Source organism: Trichomycterus rosablanca, chromosome 16 (genome assembly GCF_030014385.1).
Source record: "Trichomycterus rosablanca isolate fTriRos1 chromosome 16, fTriRos1.hap1, whole genome shotgun sequence".
Lineage (NCBI taxonomy): Eukaryota > Metazoa > Chordata > Actinopteri > Siluriformes > Trichomycteridae > Trichomycterus > Trichomycterus rosablanca.
Genome location: NC_086003.1, coordinates 28,115,848 through 28,132,894, shown reverse-complemented (window position 1 = coordinate 28,132,894; position 17,047 = coordinate 28,115,848). Strand labels below are relative to the sequence as shown.

The 17,047-nt window shown below is 44.4% G+C and overlaps 1 protein-coding gene across 1 annotated transcript in view; it reads right to left on the bottom strand.

The window, feature by feature from the left end:
• Window positions 1–2,048: 2,048 nt before the first annotated feature.
• The window catches only part of nectin3b (nectin cell adhesion molecule 3b), a 62,431-nt gene continuing 47,432 nt past the window's right edge, over window positions 2,049–17,047 (bottom strand). Inside the window, exons 4-6 of the mRNA XM_063011768.1 lie at window positions 15,133–15,250; window positions 11,028–11,179; window positions 2,049–2,861 (exon numbers count right to left, since the gene is read on the bottom strand). Coding sequence (XP_062867838.1) covers window positions 2,113–2,861; window positions 11,028–11,179; window positions 15,133–15,250 — 1,019 coding nt within the window. The 3' untranslated portion in view covers window positions 2,049–2,112. The remainder of the gene's footprint in view (window positions 2,862–11,027; window positions 11,180–15,132; window positions 15,251–17,047) is intronic.

Below are 17,047 nucleotides of genomic sequence, written 5' to 3'. Positions count from 1 at the left end.
GCTGCTGTGTCTGATCCACTAATACCAGCACAACACACACTAACACACCACCACCATGTCAGTGTCACTGCAGTGCTGAGAATGATCCACCACCTAAATAATACCTGCTCTGTGGTGGTCCTGTGGGGGTCCTGACCATTGAAGAACATCATGAAAGGAGCTAACAAAGCATGCAGAGAAACAGAAGGACTACAGTCAGTAATTGTAGAACTACAAAGTGCTTCTATATGGTAAGTGGAGCTGATAAAATGGACAGTGAGTGTAGAAACAAGGAGGTGGTTTTAATGTTATGGCTGATCGGTGTATATTAATAATATAAGAGCAGTTGCATCATGGCATTAAATTTGATGTTGAGCTTGCTGAGTTGGGGGTGATATTAGAGTATTTTTGCTTGACCTGATGGTTTGCCATCTCATGGCTGTGCAGGAAGAGCGAATTTGGACATAAAAAAGAGCAAGTCAGGTCGTGAATGTGCGTGATGGTGATTGACAGAGGAAATTATGTGCATGACCACAGATTTCTCTATTTTTTGGCTTAAGTGTAAACAAATATATAGTTTTTTTTTCACTTTTCATATAGTATGGACACGCATGGCTAGTATACTGGTCAGTAACCAGCAACGCAACATGTAAAAATGTGGAGATTCCCTACAAGAAACCTCAGCAACATATCTGATCATTATTATTAATATTAATATTATTTTTATGGCACTAGGTCTAAGCTTGCGTCTATAAAAATCTGAAGGAAAATCAGTTTGGACTCTGTCTGGCTGAACAGAGCATTACACTGACAAAAGGACTAGAAAACTATACAACTAAATATATTACTTGTATTTCTTTATCTAAAAATATAGCAAGCACCTATATTCAGGTTTTTATCCTCCACTAACTGAAGCACAAACACAGCAGGTTATATTAAGCAGTGTGTGTGTGGGTGGCGTTTCAAAATAATACCAATAATAGCCAGAAAGTGTCAACATGTCCACCATCACACCATTAATGTTTGGCATAAGCTGCTCGCAATGAACAGTCTCATAGTATCTTATTAAATATATCAGTATTAGATCAGAATCAAATCAGTATCGAATCAGAATCGGGTCAGAATCAAATCAGTATCGAATCAGAATCAAATCAGTATCAGATCAGAATCGAATCACAATCGGATCACAATCAGATCAGTATTAAATCAGAATCGGATCAGAACCGGTTCAGAATCAAATTAGTATCAGATCAGAATCGGATCAGTATCTAATCAGGACTGAATCAGAATAGGACCAGAATCTGATCAAAATCAGATCAGAATCGAATCAGTATCGGATCAGAATTGGATCAGTATCGAATCGGAATCGGATCAGAATCGAATCAGTATTCAATCAGAATTGTATCAAAATGGAATCAGTATCAGATCAGAATTGAATCAGTATAGGATCAGTATCAGATCACAAATCGAATCAGTATCGGATCAGTATAGAATCAGAATCGAATCAGTATTGGATCAGAATCGGATCAGTATCGAATCAATATAGAATCAGAATCGGATCAGTATCAAATCAGAATCGAATCAGTATTCAATCAGTATTGGATCAGAGTTGAATCAGTATCGAATCACAATCGGATCAGAATCAAATCAGTATCGGATCAGAACCGAATCAGAATCGAATCATTAGCGAATCAGAATCAAATCAGTATCGGATCAAAATCGAATTAGAATCGAATCAGTATCTAATCCGTGTTGAATCAGAATCAAATCAGAATCAGATCAGAATCGAATCAGAATCGAATGGTATCGGGTAAGCATCGTATCAGTATCGGATCAGGGTCTGATTATAAATATAAGCAATTTCTATTTCCACATGTATTAGTCTTTATCAGTAAAAGATTTCTGATTTGAATCACTGCGAGTAGCAAACGTATTTGTAACTGATCTCAGCACCCAAAAGTCTTTTAAATGAACAAGAACAAAACGATCCGGTCACAGCAAAACCAGTGAGAGTGAGAAGGTGCAAGAGGTGCTGGATACTTTCATTACTTATTCTATTTATCATCCTGTTCTCTTGTGAGTTTGACGTATTGTGTGGAGCATCAACAGTCCAGTTCTGCTGTCTCGCACCACTCAGACGTACCACTCCCGCCGGGAGATCATGGAACCATCCGTGTGTGAGACATAGTCACTGTCGTAGCAGTCCTCCGGCAGACAGGGGGAGCCGTTTCCCATGACCTGAGGACCAGGGTACCGGCGGGTCTCCGGCTTTAGCGAGCTCCTCTGCTTGTTCTGGGTGCCGCTGGAGTTCTGGGGGTGGTGCGGCTGGTTGGGCTGGTTGTCAGGGTGGTGATTGGCGTGGTGGTTTGCGTAGTAGCTGGGGTGGTGGTGCTGGTTATTCAGGGCGTTGGCCTCTCGCAGGGCTCTGCTGCGACCGTTCTGGGATCTCTCGCGCTCGAATCCGCCCCATTCCTCCCGGTCTTTATCGGCGAAGATGCTCCCGTTGAGCTCGTGGGGCGTCTTCGGCTTGGTCTCCAGACTGTCCCGGTCTGCCTCGTTGGCGTACACCTGCTGCAGCTCGTGCGGCGGCGGCGGCGCTTTCTGCATGTCCGAGGGGCCGACGTACTGCTTGGTGTAGTAGTCGCCGCGGAAGGTGCGCTTCCTCCGCTGGTAGAAAATCCCGACCAGCACCAGTAGGAGCAAAAGGAAGAGGACTCCGCCCACCGCGCCACCGACAATGGTGCCCAGGTGGCTGTCGTGCAGCGGCGCCAGGGTCGGGGAGGTGAACAAGGCCCGGTGTTTATTACCGGCCGCTGTGACAGAGATGCCAGCGTTTAGAAGGAGCACAGGGGTGGTGGGAGGCATGGTGGTGGAAGGAGGATCTAATGGAGGAAGCAAGGAGGGAGGAAAATAAAAGGAGGGGGGGGGGGGGCATGGAAAGAAAGAAAAAGGAGAAAATGTCAATGCCAACTATTTATTCGGATATTAACATTTAGCATATGAGACTACGTCCAAGCTGGCAGGAAGAGCGTCTACGCTGTTACTACAGCATGAATACAGCAGTCACAGGTTCAACCGCTATAGAGATCACTAATGAAGTCATTTTTATTTCTTTATTTTTATTTATTTTACTAAGACAAAGAGGCAAAACCTGAAACTGCTGTGTAGACAATAAAACAACATAAAACATGGGAGGTGGGAAAAGTATGGAAGTCCAGAGGGGTCATAATTGTTTTTTTTGTACCTTTTTTGTACATAATTTATCGTCTCATTATTTTCCAGCTTCTTTTAGACACTTCTGTGTCTTTTATCTGGGCTGTGTCCTGATACAACATGCTTTTACACCTGTATTCGGATGGTCCCAGACTAGCTGGGCTGAAATCAGATAGATAATTTGTAAACACTTAATGCCCTTTCCTGACATAACCCTCCTATCTTCATCCGGGCTTGGGACTGGCGCTAAAGGTGCACTGATATGATAAATTGCATACACTGGTTGCCCCTTCCTGACATAACCCTCCTATCTTCATCCGGGCATGGGACTGGCGCTAAAGGTGCACTGATATGATAAATTGCATACACTGGTTGCCCCTTCCTGACATAACCCTCCTATCTTCATCCGGGCTTGGGACCTGCACTGAGAGATTACTGACAAGTGCACCTCCTAAAGGCTGGGCTGTTCACAATGTAACTACATCAAAGCTGATGTGAGCTGGTGTGGCTTAATGGTAAGAGCCACGCTGCCCGAGTTCCAGGGGTTCGAATCCCAATCTGGGGTTACCAATACAGAACCAGGCTATTGATAAGGATGAGGAGACTAAGACACTGGCCCACTAAGACACAGCCAATCGGCCATGAGCACCAATGAGACCTGACCGCTGAGTTTCTGCAGTAGTGGGCAGATATTTATTCCTTACATTAGATGTAGGTATTTTTACCTCGGGTACCCACATAAATGTCTTGATTACTACCATCAGTACTATAGACGTTCTCCCAGTGTCCCCACACTGCTGCTCTAATTATATAAGACCATAATTAGAACATTTAGGTAGTTAGAAGCCCCAGTGTGATGCTGTTATGAGGAGGATTATAGTACCTGTGGTGAAATGACCCCCATGTGACCCTCAACCACGATTCACCATATTAGTAACAACAGGGCATCTAATGACCTGACGATGTAACTACATTAAAGCTGACGTGAGCTGCCTGAGCTCCGGGGGTTCAAATTTATAAGGATTGCCAATGATAAGGGGGGGGGGGGGGGCATTATCATATCAGTGCACATTTGGTGCCAGTCCCAAGCCCAGATAAAGACATGAGGGTTACGTCTAAAAGGGGCAACCAGTGTATGCAATTTATCTCATCAGTGCACCTTTAGTGCCAGTCCCAAGCCCGGAATAATAGGAGGTTTGGGTCAGGAGGAGCTTCTGGTGTACAAACTGTGCCAGTTCCAATGCATGGTTGAATAAACCACTGTGGTGACCCCTAAAAAGGAGGAGCCGAAGGGAATCAATCCACTACATTAAAGCTAATGGTTACTTCTAGTCTATGCAGCCATATTGAACCAGGGAGTTCTCGCCCTGCACGATACAGATACAGCGATGTACCTGCTCCAGGTTTCTCTGAGCTTTTCTTTATAAGTGGTCTAAGACTAAATAAAGCAGATTTTGAGGTTTTTTGCTTTTAAAAATAGCTGGATGTGAACTTTTCACTGTGAATCCAACTGAATCCCGAGTACAACTGGCGCTGCTGGTTCTTTTCTCAACTCTAACTTTCCAATTATGAGAGAAAATAGTGTCCAGATTTTAATAATCATTCATGGCCTCTTTGGACTTCCATAGACGAGTGCCTCTGACAGTACACGTCCACTTGCAGGTCACCGTCCCCCTGTCTGTCTGAGCGGAAGCACCGCTGGTGAAATCAGTGGTGCGAGTGGACGTGTGCTGTCAGGAGCGGCGTTATGAGAGAATATCATGTGGTTGTACGTCCTAGCGTCTCTCGCTGCTAACCACGGCGGCACCGTGAGGAGTTTGGTGCTACGATGAAACAGTGCAGAGCAGCGTTAGCTGAGAGAGAGAGAGAGGTGATGGTGGATGAGGGAGAACCGTGTGGGGTTTGGTGATGGGAACGGGGGTAGGGAGATTGAGGGGAGGGGGGGGACAGGTTACAGAACACAACATTTCATCACAGTGAACACAAGTGCAACAAACTCGGGTACCGAACACGACGTGGGTACAGATGTGTGTGTGAGAACGTGTTGGTGGGTTAGTGTGTTGGTGTGTAGCAGGGCTGCAACCTTCAAACTGTTATTAAAATAAGCTCAAGAGGTTTTAATTTAATGTAATATGTTGTTGTCATGGATTTGGGAGCTAATGTTTTATTTGTATTTATTTATTAGGATTTAACATCATGTTTTACACTGTGGTTACATTAATGACAGGAACGATAGTAACTGGTTACACAAGGTTCATCAGTTTAAGTTTTTAAGGTCAAACACAGTCATGGACAATTTTGTATCTCCAGTTCACCTCACTTGCACGTCTTTGGACTGTGGGAGGAAACCGGAGCTCCCGGAGGAAACCCACACAGACACGGGGAGAACATGCAAACTCCACACAGAATGGACCGGCCCACCTGGAAATCGAACCCAGGACCTTCTTGCATTTTTAAAATGCTCCAGTTTTCTTCATTGTTAGATTAATCAGTTTTAAAGAGAGTGGGTTCAAAAAGGTTTTGCCACCGCTTTATCCTGGTCAGGGTCACGGTGGGTCTGATTCATTGGACGAGCGGCAGGAAACACCCCGAACAGGTCACCAGTCCATCACGGGGCAGACTCGAGTATCTCCAATTAACCTGACTGTAGGTGTTTGGACTTGTGGGAGGAAACTGGAGCTCCAGGAGGAAACCCACTAAATACCAATGTAAACTTTAATAATAACCTGCTTATTCCTCTCAGTATGGGGGCAGTGGTAGCTCAGTGGTTAGGGACGGGACTAGTAAGGAAACCAGAGCACCTGAAGGAAACCCACATGGACACAAGGAGAACATGCAAACTCTAGCCCATCCAGGGGATCAAACCCAGGCACACGAGAGAGCTCAGACCACCGAGTTTGGGCTCATCCTCAGTGTGCATGCGTCAGATTGCAATTACAGCAGAATGACTTGATGTATTTATTATTTTAATCATGCATGTCCGAACTATTACGGACAAACTGCTGTTATAGAATTTATAAAGTCTCACATATTTACAATTCCTGGCAGGTCCGTGTTCTGAAAACACCGTATGGTGCAACTTGAACACATGTTCAGTAATGAACCCAGGGTCATAGGGTGTTTCGGGTCTTAGATCATCAGACCCCCTAACCTGGACGACCCAGTTAGGCTTGATCAGTCCCCGACTTGTGTCCGAGTAGTGAGCTACACCATGGATCACCCCTTTTCATCCAGACACCTTGATGCCATTTCAGCTGCATCAGTGATGTTTTTGGTGGCTTTCCTCTCCTGCAATCCTCTGAGCATCCGATGCAGAGACTGCCCCGCAAAAAGCCCCTGCTGCCGATTTCAGTGGGCAAATATTTACAAATCCTGGCAGGTCCGTGTTTATGTGCAACAGTTTGTACTTTTCCAAAGTGAAAATTAAAACTATCTATTATTAAAATAGTTTTCGCTTCATTCTTTTTGTAATGTCATTTTTTAATGTATAGAACATTTGTTGCAGCCCTGGTGTGGTGTGCTGTGCTGTGGTGCATTGTGGGTCATGCTTGTGCAGTATGTGAGCAGCGAGCTTCGCCAACAGAAAGCTGGAAGTGGGAGTCTATCAGTCACATTACGGAATATCCTGTTCCTACAGTACTGAGTCACTGGCTTTCTGTCTCTCTCTGTGTGTGTGTGTGTGTGTGTGTGTGTGTGTGTGTGTGTGTGTGAGTGTGTGGGTGTGTGTGTGTGTGTGTGTGTGTGTGTGAGGATGTTTTCCACTGTAAGAGTGAAACAATGGTTACAGTCAGAGTTTAAAGCTGCTCGTTGATCAGCGCGTCCGTGTTTTTATCAGACATGAGGTATAATGTAGCACCCAGCATGCACTGCCTCCCATACAGCCGAATCCGAACAGCAAGGACAATCAGACAGAATGCAACAGCGCTCATGCATGCGAGTCGAGGCCCGGCGTCCGGAACTTAATGAAAACGATACCCTTCCATTAACATTCCTTACTTCTTCTACTCGGCTCTGAAAGCTCAACGCGGTGCGATTAAACAGCCGCTCAGATAACCTGGTCAAAAGATGAGCGGCGCTCAGCACGAGGGCAGAAAAACGCCAATTTATTTTCATGCATTCCGTTCAGCCCTGTGAACGATTCGTCCCGATCGATAGACGGTAGAGCCCTACAGCCACGACACGAGAGAGAGAGAGAGAGAGAGAATGTAGAAGGGACAAGCCGCTGAAGGTCAGAACACAATCTCTATTCTTACAGAGACTTATTTATTCACTCGGTCTCGGGCGGCAACGTTGGTTATCAAAGGTCCGACAGCGTTCCAGCTATGAAAGTCCAAATGAAGAAAAAGAGAGAGAGCATGTGATTCCTGTGATTAATTCCATCTGATGCTTCTTACTCTGTTCTAAATATTTTTGGATGAGGTAACACAGCTAGATAAGCAGTTCCTTTCGTCTTTATTCACAAGCAATTTACCAAACCACATCAGAAATTCGGCTCGTCTTACGTACTGAAGCGTGTTTAACGTCTTAAAATTCACACAGACCCAAAACGAAAGCGATTTTTTTCCTATTTATTTATGCATGTCCTCACATTTTCTCCCAATTTAGCATAGCCAATTTGTCTTCCACTGCTGGGGGTCCCTGATTGCAGTCGAGGTGGGTATAATCGCTGCTCACGCCTCCTCCGAACCACGTGCAGCCCTTAATGGAACCCTTTTTCACCCATGCATTCGGCACAGGCGCCTCTCTATCTGATAATCAGGGTCCTTACACAGCGTTTGAAGACCCCACCCACATAGTCCGGCCATCCCGTTGTAGCAGAAACGTGTCTGCTGCAGACACTGCCGATTATGCCCGCTACATGGCGCCCAGCCGACCGGTCGCAACGCATAGGAGTTCAGAATCTCTGCGCTGGTGTGCTAGCGGAATATCCCGCTGCGCCACCTGGGCGCCACGAAAGATAATTTTTAGATAACAGCATATTTGGAGAGTTACAGGTCACATAGATTTTAATTCTACCATCTTTTATTCAACTTTTTTATCCTCCATTTATATAAATATAATACAGCGGTACCTTGAAACTCAACGTCAGTTGGTTCTGGGAGTGGCATTGAGTTTAAAAGACGTTGAGTTGCAAGGTATTTTTGCCCATAGGGATGTTTGGGAAACCTGTCAATGTGTTCCATGGTCCCGTGGACCTGCATATATTTCAGGTTTAATGTAAAATAATGAGGTGGCACAGTGGGTTGTTCCCCAGACATCAAATCTCATCAAGAGAGGGGTCATGTTATACCAGGTATTGAGCCTATACAAGGAACGCCAACACTGGCTCAACTGGGTTCCAAAAAACAGGATCGAGTGACCCCCCAAGGATTTTAAAGGTTGTTTTTTTTTTTTCAAGATATTGAGCGTCTTTTTGAAATATTACAATCTCCAGCCAGATTGATATGAATCCTTGTTTGTGACTGAATCATTTATGCGCAGCACTAGCTCACCAGTTAAGGTCCTGCACTAGCAATTATAAGGTCACTGGTGAGATGCTGAGTTATAAGGTCACCTGCTAAATGCTGTAAACGTGACAAAAAAGATCCGGGGTTGAATTATTTTGTTTGAAACACTATATCTGTGTATTATTAATCCCTCAGAAGCCCTGATTAATTACTGCATCACGTGCATCTCGTACAGGAATTTGGCCGCCGTGCCAGATCGCTAACACACAAACGGCTGCGGAGGAAAACTGATTCATACCAGCCAGAGCGCGATGTGATCCAGTACAGAACCACATCAAACACGAGCTGATGAGAGCATGCCACACCCACCACGCACAGGAAGAAGCTCATGCACACCGACGCCCGTGCCAGATCTCTCTCACCCTCACACAATAAGATCGAGGATCGAGGAGCAGAGCGGCCGGGACGAGCTGGGGACGAGGGACGAGTTCTGCCGTGTTCTGCTTCTTTATCCACCAATCATATTCTGAGTTCTGGTTCTTTATCCACCAATCATATTCTGAGTTCTGGTTCTTTATCCACCAATCATATTCTGAGTTCTGGTTCTGTATCCACCAATCATATTCTGAGTTCTGGTTCTGTATCCACCAATCATATTCTGAGTTCTGGTTCTGTATCCACCAATCATATTCTGAGTTCTGGTTCTTCATCCACCAATCATATTCTGAGTTCTGGTTCTGGTTCTCTATCCACCAATCATATTCTGAGTTCTGGTTCTTCATCCACCAATCATATTCTGAGTTCTGGTTCTGGTTCTCTATCCACCAATCATATTCTGAGTTCTGGTAAAAAATGGGTACAGAGGTCACACCTCATTTACTGGGACTAATGGGTATAGAAGCCACACCTACTTTACTGGGACTAATGAGTATAGAAGCCACACCTCCTTTACTGGGACTAAAAGGTAAAGATGCCACACCTACTTTAACTGGGACTAATAGATACAGATGCCACACCTACTTTAACTGGGACTAATAGATACAGATGCCACACCTACTTTAACTGGGACTAATAGATACAGATGCCACACCTACTTTAACTGGGACTAATAGATACAGAGGCCACACCTACTTTAACTGGGACTAATAGATACAGAGGCCACACCTACTTTAACTGGGACTAATAGATACAGATGCCACACCTACTTTAACTGGGACTAATAGATACAGATGCCACACCTACTTTAACTGGGACTAATAGATACAGATGCCACACCTACTTTAACTGGGACTAACAGATACAGAGGCCACACCTACTTTAACTGGGACTAATAGATACAGATGCCACACCTACTTTAACTGGGACTAATAGATACAGAGGCCACACCTACTTTAACTGGGACTAATAGATACAGAGGCCACACCTACTTTAACTGGGACTAATAGATACAGAGGCCACACCTACTTTAACTGGGACTAATAGATACAGATGCCACACCTACTTTAACTGGGACTAATAGATACAGATGCCACACCTACTTTAACTGGGACTAATAGATACAGATGCCACACCTACTTTAACTGGGACTAATAGATACAGAGGCCACACCTACTTTAACTGGGACTAATAGATACAGATGCCACACCTACTTTAACTGGGACTAATAGATACAGAGGCCACACCTACTTTAACTGGGACTAATAGATACAGAGGCCACACCTACTTTAACTGGGACTAATAGATACAGAGGCCACACCTACTTTAACTGGGACTAATAGATACAGATGCCACACCTACTTTAACTGGGACTAATAGATACAGAGGCCACACCTACTTTAACTGGGACTAATAGATACAGATGCCACACCTACTTTAACTGGGACTAATAGATACAGAGACACTTTATCTGTAGTAATTGCTGTTATGACTTAACATAGAACTGCAGCCAGCGTAGTTATGCACGATGCCCAGCTAGTGCCACCCCACACTAACCCAGCAGTGACCTTCAGAACGGCGTGGCATGCGTGCAAGATGCTGTGAGAGAGACTCGCATTAGTAAAAAGGAAACGATTCTCCCCTGATGAACATCTGGGTTAATAGTGATTAATCAGCAAGCCAATCACACACACTCCTGCCCCAGTGGAGCCACATTCTGCTCGGACTCCCCCCCCCTCCCCCCATCATGCATCAGGTCAGTGCGTGCAGCGCGAGTGCGTGTGCGAGAGCGAGCGCGATTGCATCCATGCAAAAGTATGTACGGTCCGCGTCCTGATGCTAATCGATACCTCATGTGCGCTCGCGATAGCCTTCTGATTGTAACCAAATGTGTGTGATCGCAGGACGCCGAGACGGACGCCACAGATGCGCGTTTCATCAGCTCACTCTCACCTTGGATGCGGATCTGAAGGTCTCGAGTGCGCACGCCCATGTCGTTCCCCACTTCGCACCTGTAGACGCCCGAGTCGTTCCTCTGCAGAGGCCTCAGGAAGGTCAGGGTGTTGTTCAGCGCCTGCACTCCGCTCGGCATTTCTCCGTCCAACCTGACACACAAACACACAGCAGACGGTTCGTTCTCACAGACCTGAAGATGACGCGTGAGGAGATGACAGGAGACTTGGCTGCACGGCTGCGCAGGTGGCTGTTTGTCTAATGCCGTCGCAGGAAATTTTCCATATCGTGTTCTTTAAAAATCAAATCATCCTTGAGTGTAAGATTATGTTCTCACGGACTCTCAAGGTTCTGCCAAAATGCCATTCGTGCAGAACTCACGTGGGGTTCAACATCCTTAATTTAAAAAATGATCAAGGCTGTGTTTACATGGTAACTAAGCAGCTAAGGTACTGGACTATTAATCAAAGGGTTGCCAGTTCAAGCCCCACGTTGTTACTGCTGGGCCCCTGAGCAAGGCCCTGAGAGGCCACACCTCCTGTACTGGGACTGATAGATTTTTTCAATAGACGTATTGCACCTATAAACTGTTTTGTTCCTATAAATTGATTTTATTCATTTTAACAACACTTATATACACCGACCATGCATAACATTATGACCACTGACAGGTGAAGTGAATAACACTGATCATCTCTTCATCACGGCACCTGTTAGTGGGGGGGGATATATTAGGCGATCAGGATTTTAAACATAGTGCTTGGGATCCAGGGTTCAAATCTCAGAGGTGCTATCGACCCTTTGGGCACCTGCACGAACCTGATTGGCCGATATCTGAAGAAGGGGAGTGACCAAACAACCCAGCCATCGGGGGTGCACTGGTCAGTGCGCTCACAGTGCCGATCCCAAGTCTGGTACAAGGACCGGATCCAGTGTGGAGACGCCTAAATAACAGGGCAGAGTAACGGTGCTTCACCTCCCTGCTGAGTACTGATATTTCTGTCTGTCTTTTTTTCTGTCTGTCTGTCTCTCTGTCTGTCTTCCTTCCTTTCCTTCATTCTGTCTGTGTCGGTCTGTCTTTCTTTCATTCTGTTTTTCTTTCTGTCCGTTTGTCTGTCCCTCTGTCTTTCTTTCTGTCTGTCTCCCTGTCTGTCCTTCTTCCTTTCTTTTTCTGTCTGTCTGTCTGTCTGTCTTTCTTCCTTTCTTTTTGTCTGTCTGTCTTTCTTTCTGTCTGTCTCTCTGTCTCCCTGTCTGTCCTTCTTCCTTTCTTTTTGTCTGTCTGTCTGTGTCTGTCTGTCTTTCTTCCTTCCTTTTTGTCAGTCTGTCTTTCTTTTCTGTCTATCTCTCTGTCTGTCTTTCTTCCTTTCCTTCATTCTGTCTGTCTTTCTTTCATTCTGTTTTTCTTCCTTCCTTTTTGTCGGTCTGTCTTTCCTTTTCTGTCTATCTCTCTGTCTGCCTTTCTTACTTTCTTGCACATTATGGATCTGTCTGAAAATACATAGAAACATTTTAGGTCATCCTACACTCCTGAGAAGAGGGCGTGTCTAAATTCTTACATCCCTTAAAATGCTCCTACTGAGGCGCCTTAATTCTGAGTGATGATCTGACTGAATGACGAGGGAGCGTCCGACTCCTCCTCAGTGCTGAAGGCAATCCCAGCATTCAGTGCGGCACGACTTCTCTCACAAAAAACTACAAACATGGCGGACGAATATAATGCGGAGCAACCAACAGAGTTCTCTTCAAATCTGCATAAATTCTAACTGATGTTTAATCTGTATAAGGTGTAATTATACAGTGTCGTTTATTTGTAAATTCAGGCTCGTCAGGGACAGGTTAACCGTTTTCGGTACACGGAGGGAGACACATCCTGTCGACTTGAACGTCCTGAGGCTAACTGTGTTAGCTTAGTAAACTAAAACTGCGGTGATGTAATCGGCGTAATCTCTGTATAACTAGAGCGTCTAAATAATCTGCCTCATGAGTTCGATGTCTTATTAGATTCCTCTCTACTGAGGCAGCTCATCAGGTAGGTAGTAGGCAGCAAGGCAGCTCACTAGGTTTTCAGACAGACCCTGTTTTGTGTTGTGGATCTGATTGGGAATGGACAGAATTACCATTTCTACTTTTAATCTACACTTAAGCACCCAAAATAATGAAGTGAAACCATGTTTTAGAGTTATTCGAGGAAGTAAAACCACTTGGATACGTCTCTATAAGCTGTATTTAGGCAGTTTATCTCATTCTTCTTGCAGACTCCTTCTCTCAACCTTGACAAAGAAAGTTCCATGTGGACTGTACTAATAGACAACTGTTTGTACAGACTATCTTGGAACCTGAAACTTCCCTAAAAGGGCCCAGAGTGATAATTCGAATACACTGCCTTCCTATGAATGCATCATTTTTTATTTCCATTAAAACCATTTTTCATTTCCAGCACGACTCACTGCGAGATGTTTTTGTCATTTTAAATCACGATGGTTTATGGCCGGGCAAAAAAACAATTCCTCATGTGAGAGGAATCAGTACCTGGCATTAAATCAACAGGCTGGTTTATCTCACGGCTGACCATAATGCCTTTAATCAGCATTAAATAAACATCCACGGCACATGAGGATGGACAGAGCCGGCGCAGCACTAATAAATGTAATAAAGCGTGTTTAAAACCATGTTAGAGTTTGTCAGTGTTCATTCGGAGAATCAGGAGAAAATCTTCAAAGCGAGAGACAGAAATCTGCTTCATAACAAACAATTTAACTCCAACATTCAGTACTTGTGAGTCTTTATTTAAATTGGTTAACGTGATGCAGGAGGTTCAGGACCGCGCAGGCCGACTGAGATGATTTAGACGTGCCAGGATTTTAAACATCCAGGCATCCGAGGTTCAGATCTCAGTGTGGAGACACCAGAGCAGAGAAACGGTGCTTCACCTCCCTGCTGAGTACTGATATTTGTCTGTCTCTCTGTCTGTCTTTCTTCCTTTCCTTCATTCTGTCTGTCTGTCTGTCTGTCTTTCTTTCATTCTGTTTTTCTTTCTGTCCGTTTCTCTGTCTCTCTGTCTGTCTGTCTTTCTTTCTTTCTGTCTATCTCTGTCTGTCTTACTTCCTTTTTGTCTGTCCGTCTTTCTTTTTGTCTATCTCTCTGTCTGTCTTGCTTTCTTTCGTTCTTTCTGTCCGTCTGTCTGTCTGTCTGTCTTTCCTTTTTTGTTTGTCTCTCTCTGTCTGTCTGTCTCCTCTTGCTTTCTGTCTTTCATTCTGTCTCTCTGTCTTTCTTTCATTCTGTCTGTCTTGCTTTCTGTCTGTCCCTCTGTCTTTCTTTCTGTCTGTTTTACTTTCATTCTGTCTGTCTGTCTGCCTGTCTGTCTCTGTCTGTATTTCTGTCTCTCTGTCTTTCTTTCGTTCTTTTTGTCTCTCCGTCTCCGTCTGTCTTTCTTTTGGTCTGTTGCTTTGTCTGTCTTGCTTTCTGTCTGCCTGTCTTACATTTATTCTGTCTATCCCTCTGCCTGTCTTGCTTTCTGTCTGTCTATATGTCTGTCTTTCTGTCTCTCTTTCGTTCTTTTTGTCTCTTTCTTTCATTCTGTCTGTCCCTCTGTCTTTCTTTCTGTCTGTTTTACATTCATTCTGCCTGTCTGTCTTTCTGTCTGTCTCTATGTCTGTATTTCTGTCTCTCTGTCTTTCTTTCGTTCTTTTTGTCTCTCTGTCTCCCTGTCTGTCTTTCTTTCTTTCGGTCTGTCGCTTTGTCTGTCTTGCTTTCTGTCTGCCTGTCTTACTTTCATTCTGTCTGTCCCTCTGCCTGTCTTTCTTTCTTTCTTTCTTTCTTTCTTTCTTTCTTTCTTTCTTTCTTTCTTTCTTTCTTTCTTTCTTTCTTTCTTTCTTTCTTTCTTTCTTTCGATCTTTTTGTCTCTCTGTCTCCCTGTCTGTCTGTCTTTCTTTCTTTCTTTCTTTCTTTCTTTCTGTCGGTCTCTCTGTCGGTCTTTCTTACTTTGTTTTGCTGATTACTAATAAAGCTACACTGATGAACCATGGGATTTTATTATTGAACATTTTTGAAAGCACCATGGTGATTGTGTGTGTGCGTGTGTGTGTGTGTTTGTGTGTGTGTTCACCTTATCCATCTGAAGTGGTGAGCGGGCGGGTTCGATCTGGCTTGGCATTTTAGCTGGACGTTCTCTCTCCCTACATACCAGTCTCCATCGTAGCCCAGCAGCTGGATGTCTGGAGCGACTGCGCGGGCGCGCACACACACACACACACACACACACACACACACACACACACACACACACAGACACACACACAGACACACAGACACACACAAAGAGTCCATTCAGTACAGGTACAGGAAGGCAGGACGGCCACACATAAATGAAGCGATGATGGTTATTTTTAAGAAAGCGGGAGTGAAAAATCTCACACGTGAGTTACATTTTCCAAAGTGCTACAAGCGGTTTAACGTCATTTATTACTGACACCAGAGAGCAGGATGGTAAATGATGCTGCAGAACTTCAACATTTAGAGAAATTCAGGAGTCAAATGATACATAAGTGTTGGAAATTGGACACAAAACTGTGAGATCCAGCAGCTCTGTGCAGAACCTTCACACATCGTCATGTTTACACTGTTAAAATAATTTTTTTCTATTTAATTATGCATTTTCTCCCAATTTTAGTGTAGTCAATTTATCTTCCACTGCTGGTGGATCCCTGGTTGCAGTCGAGGTGGGTGTATTGCTGCTCACGCCTCCTCCGACCCGCGTGCAGCCCTTAGCGGAACTCTTTTTCACCCATGCATTCTGCACAGGCGCCTCTCTATCTGCCAATCAGGGTCCTTACACAGCGTTTGAAGACCCCACCCACATAGTCCGGTCATCCCGCCCTAGCAGAACCGTGTCTGCTGCAGGCACTGCCAATTAGCAGACCGGTGGCAAGGCTGAGTTTCGAATCGAGGAGTTCAGAATCTCGGTGTTGGTGTGCTAGCGGAATATCCCAGTTTGAGAAATCAGGGGTTAAGGGCCTTGCTCAGGGGTCCAACAGTGGCAAACTGGCAGTGATGGGGCTTGAACCGCTAAGCTAGTGCTGTCCCATCAAGCTGTGCCAAAATAATAATCTGTGTTTCAGCATGTGAAGAAGTTCGGTTCTGTATCCTGTTGTTTGGTGCTGACAAAATCAACTGCCTGCGTTTTAAGAAGCTGATTTTTTTTACTTGCTGTCCAAAACTTTTGATCCGCCTGTCGGGAAGTTCCAGGAGCTTCTCGCTTTTAATGAGCAGGAGAGAAATGTACAGTTTCCTCTTAGACAAAAATGTCAGTTTGACTGCTTTGCGCCAACTATAAAATGATTTAAAAACAAGTTTAGAACTTAATATAGGACAGGACCAAAAGTATTTGGACACCTGATCAAGAGCTTTTCGGTCGTCCTATTAAAAAAACAGATGGTATTAAAACAGAGTGACCATCGGTGTGATCTTTCTAGTTAGAACAACAGCCGGTCTTCTGAGAAGCCTACTCACAAGGCTTTGGAATTTGTGCCTATTTATTTAAAAAATAACAGCCCTGCTGTAATAATTAGGGCTGCCGGAGTCTAAAACTTTCTGTAAAACTGAAACTATTTTACTCAACTCGCATTGTACATTTGTAACTACAGTTTCTGTTGTTTTACCCCGAGGTCCTTCTGATGGAAACCTGTTTACCCACCCGAGGTTAAGGACTGAAGTCGAGACTGCCGTGCCAACGATGCTGCTCCTGCCGGATGTGACGGATCCCTGGCGTGTTTGCACCAAGAATGTCAAGAACTCACTACAGACTTTATTACAGAATGGGCTGAATAATAACTCTATTATTATTTATTTATTTATTTATTTATTTATTATTGCTAGTTATAACTTTTAGTTCATTTTAATTCTGTGTTTGTATGATTTGTGTAAATCCTATTTATTTGAAGTATCCTTCAGGCCACCCAAGAAGGACGAAGGTCCCTGCTGAGTCTGGTTCCTCTCAAGGTTTCTTCCTGTAATTTTAAGGG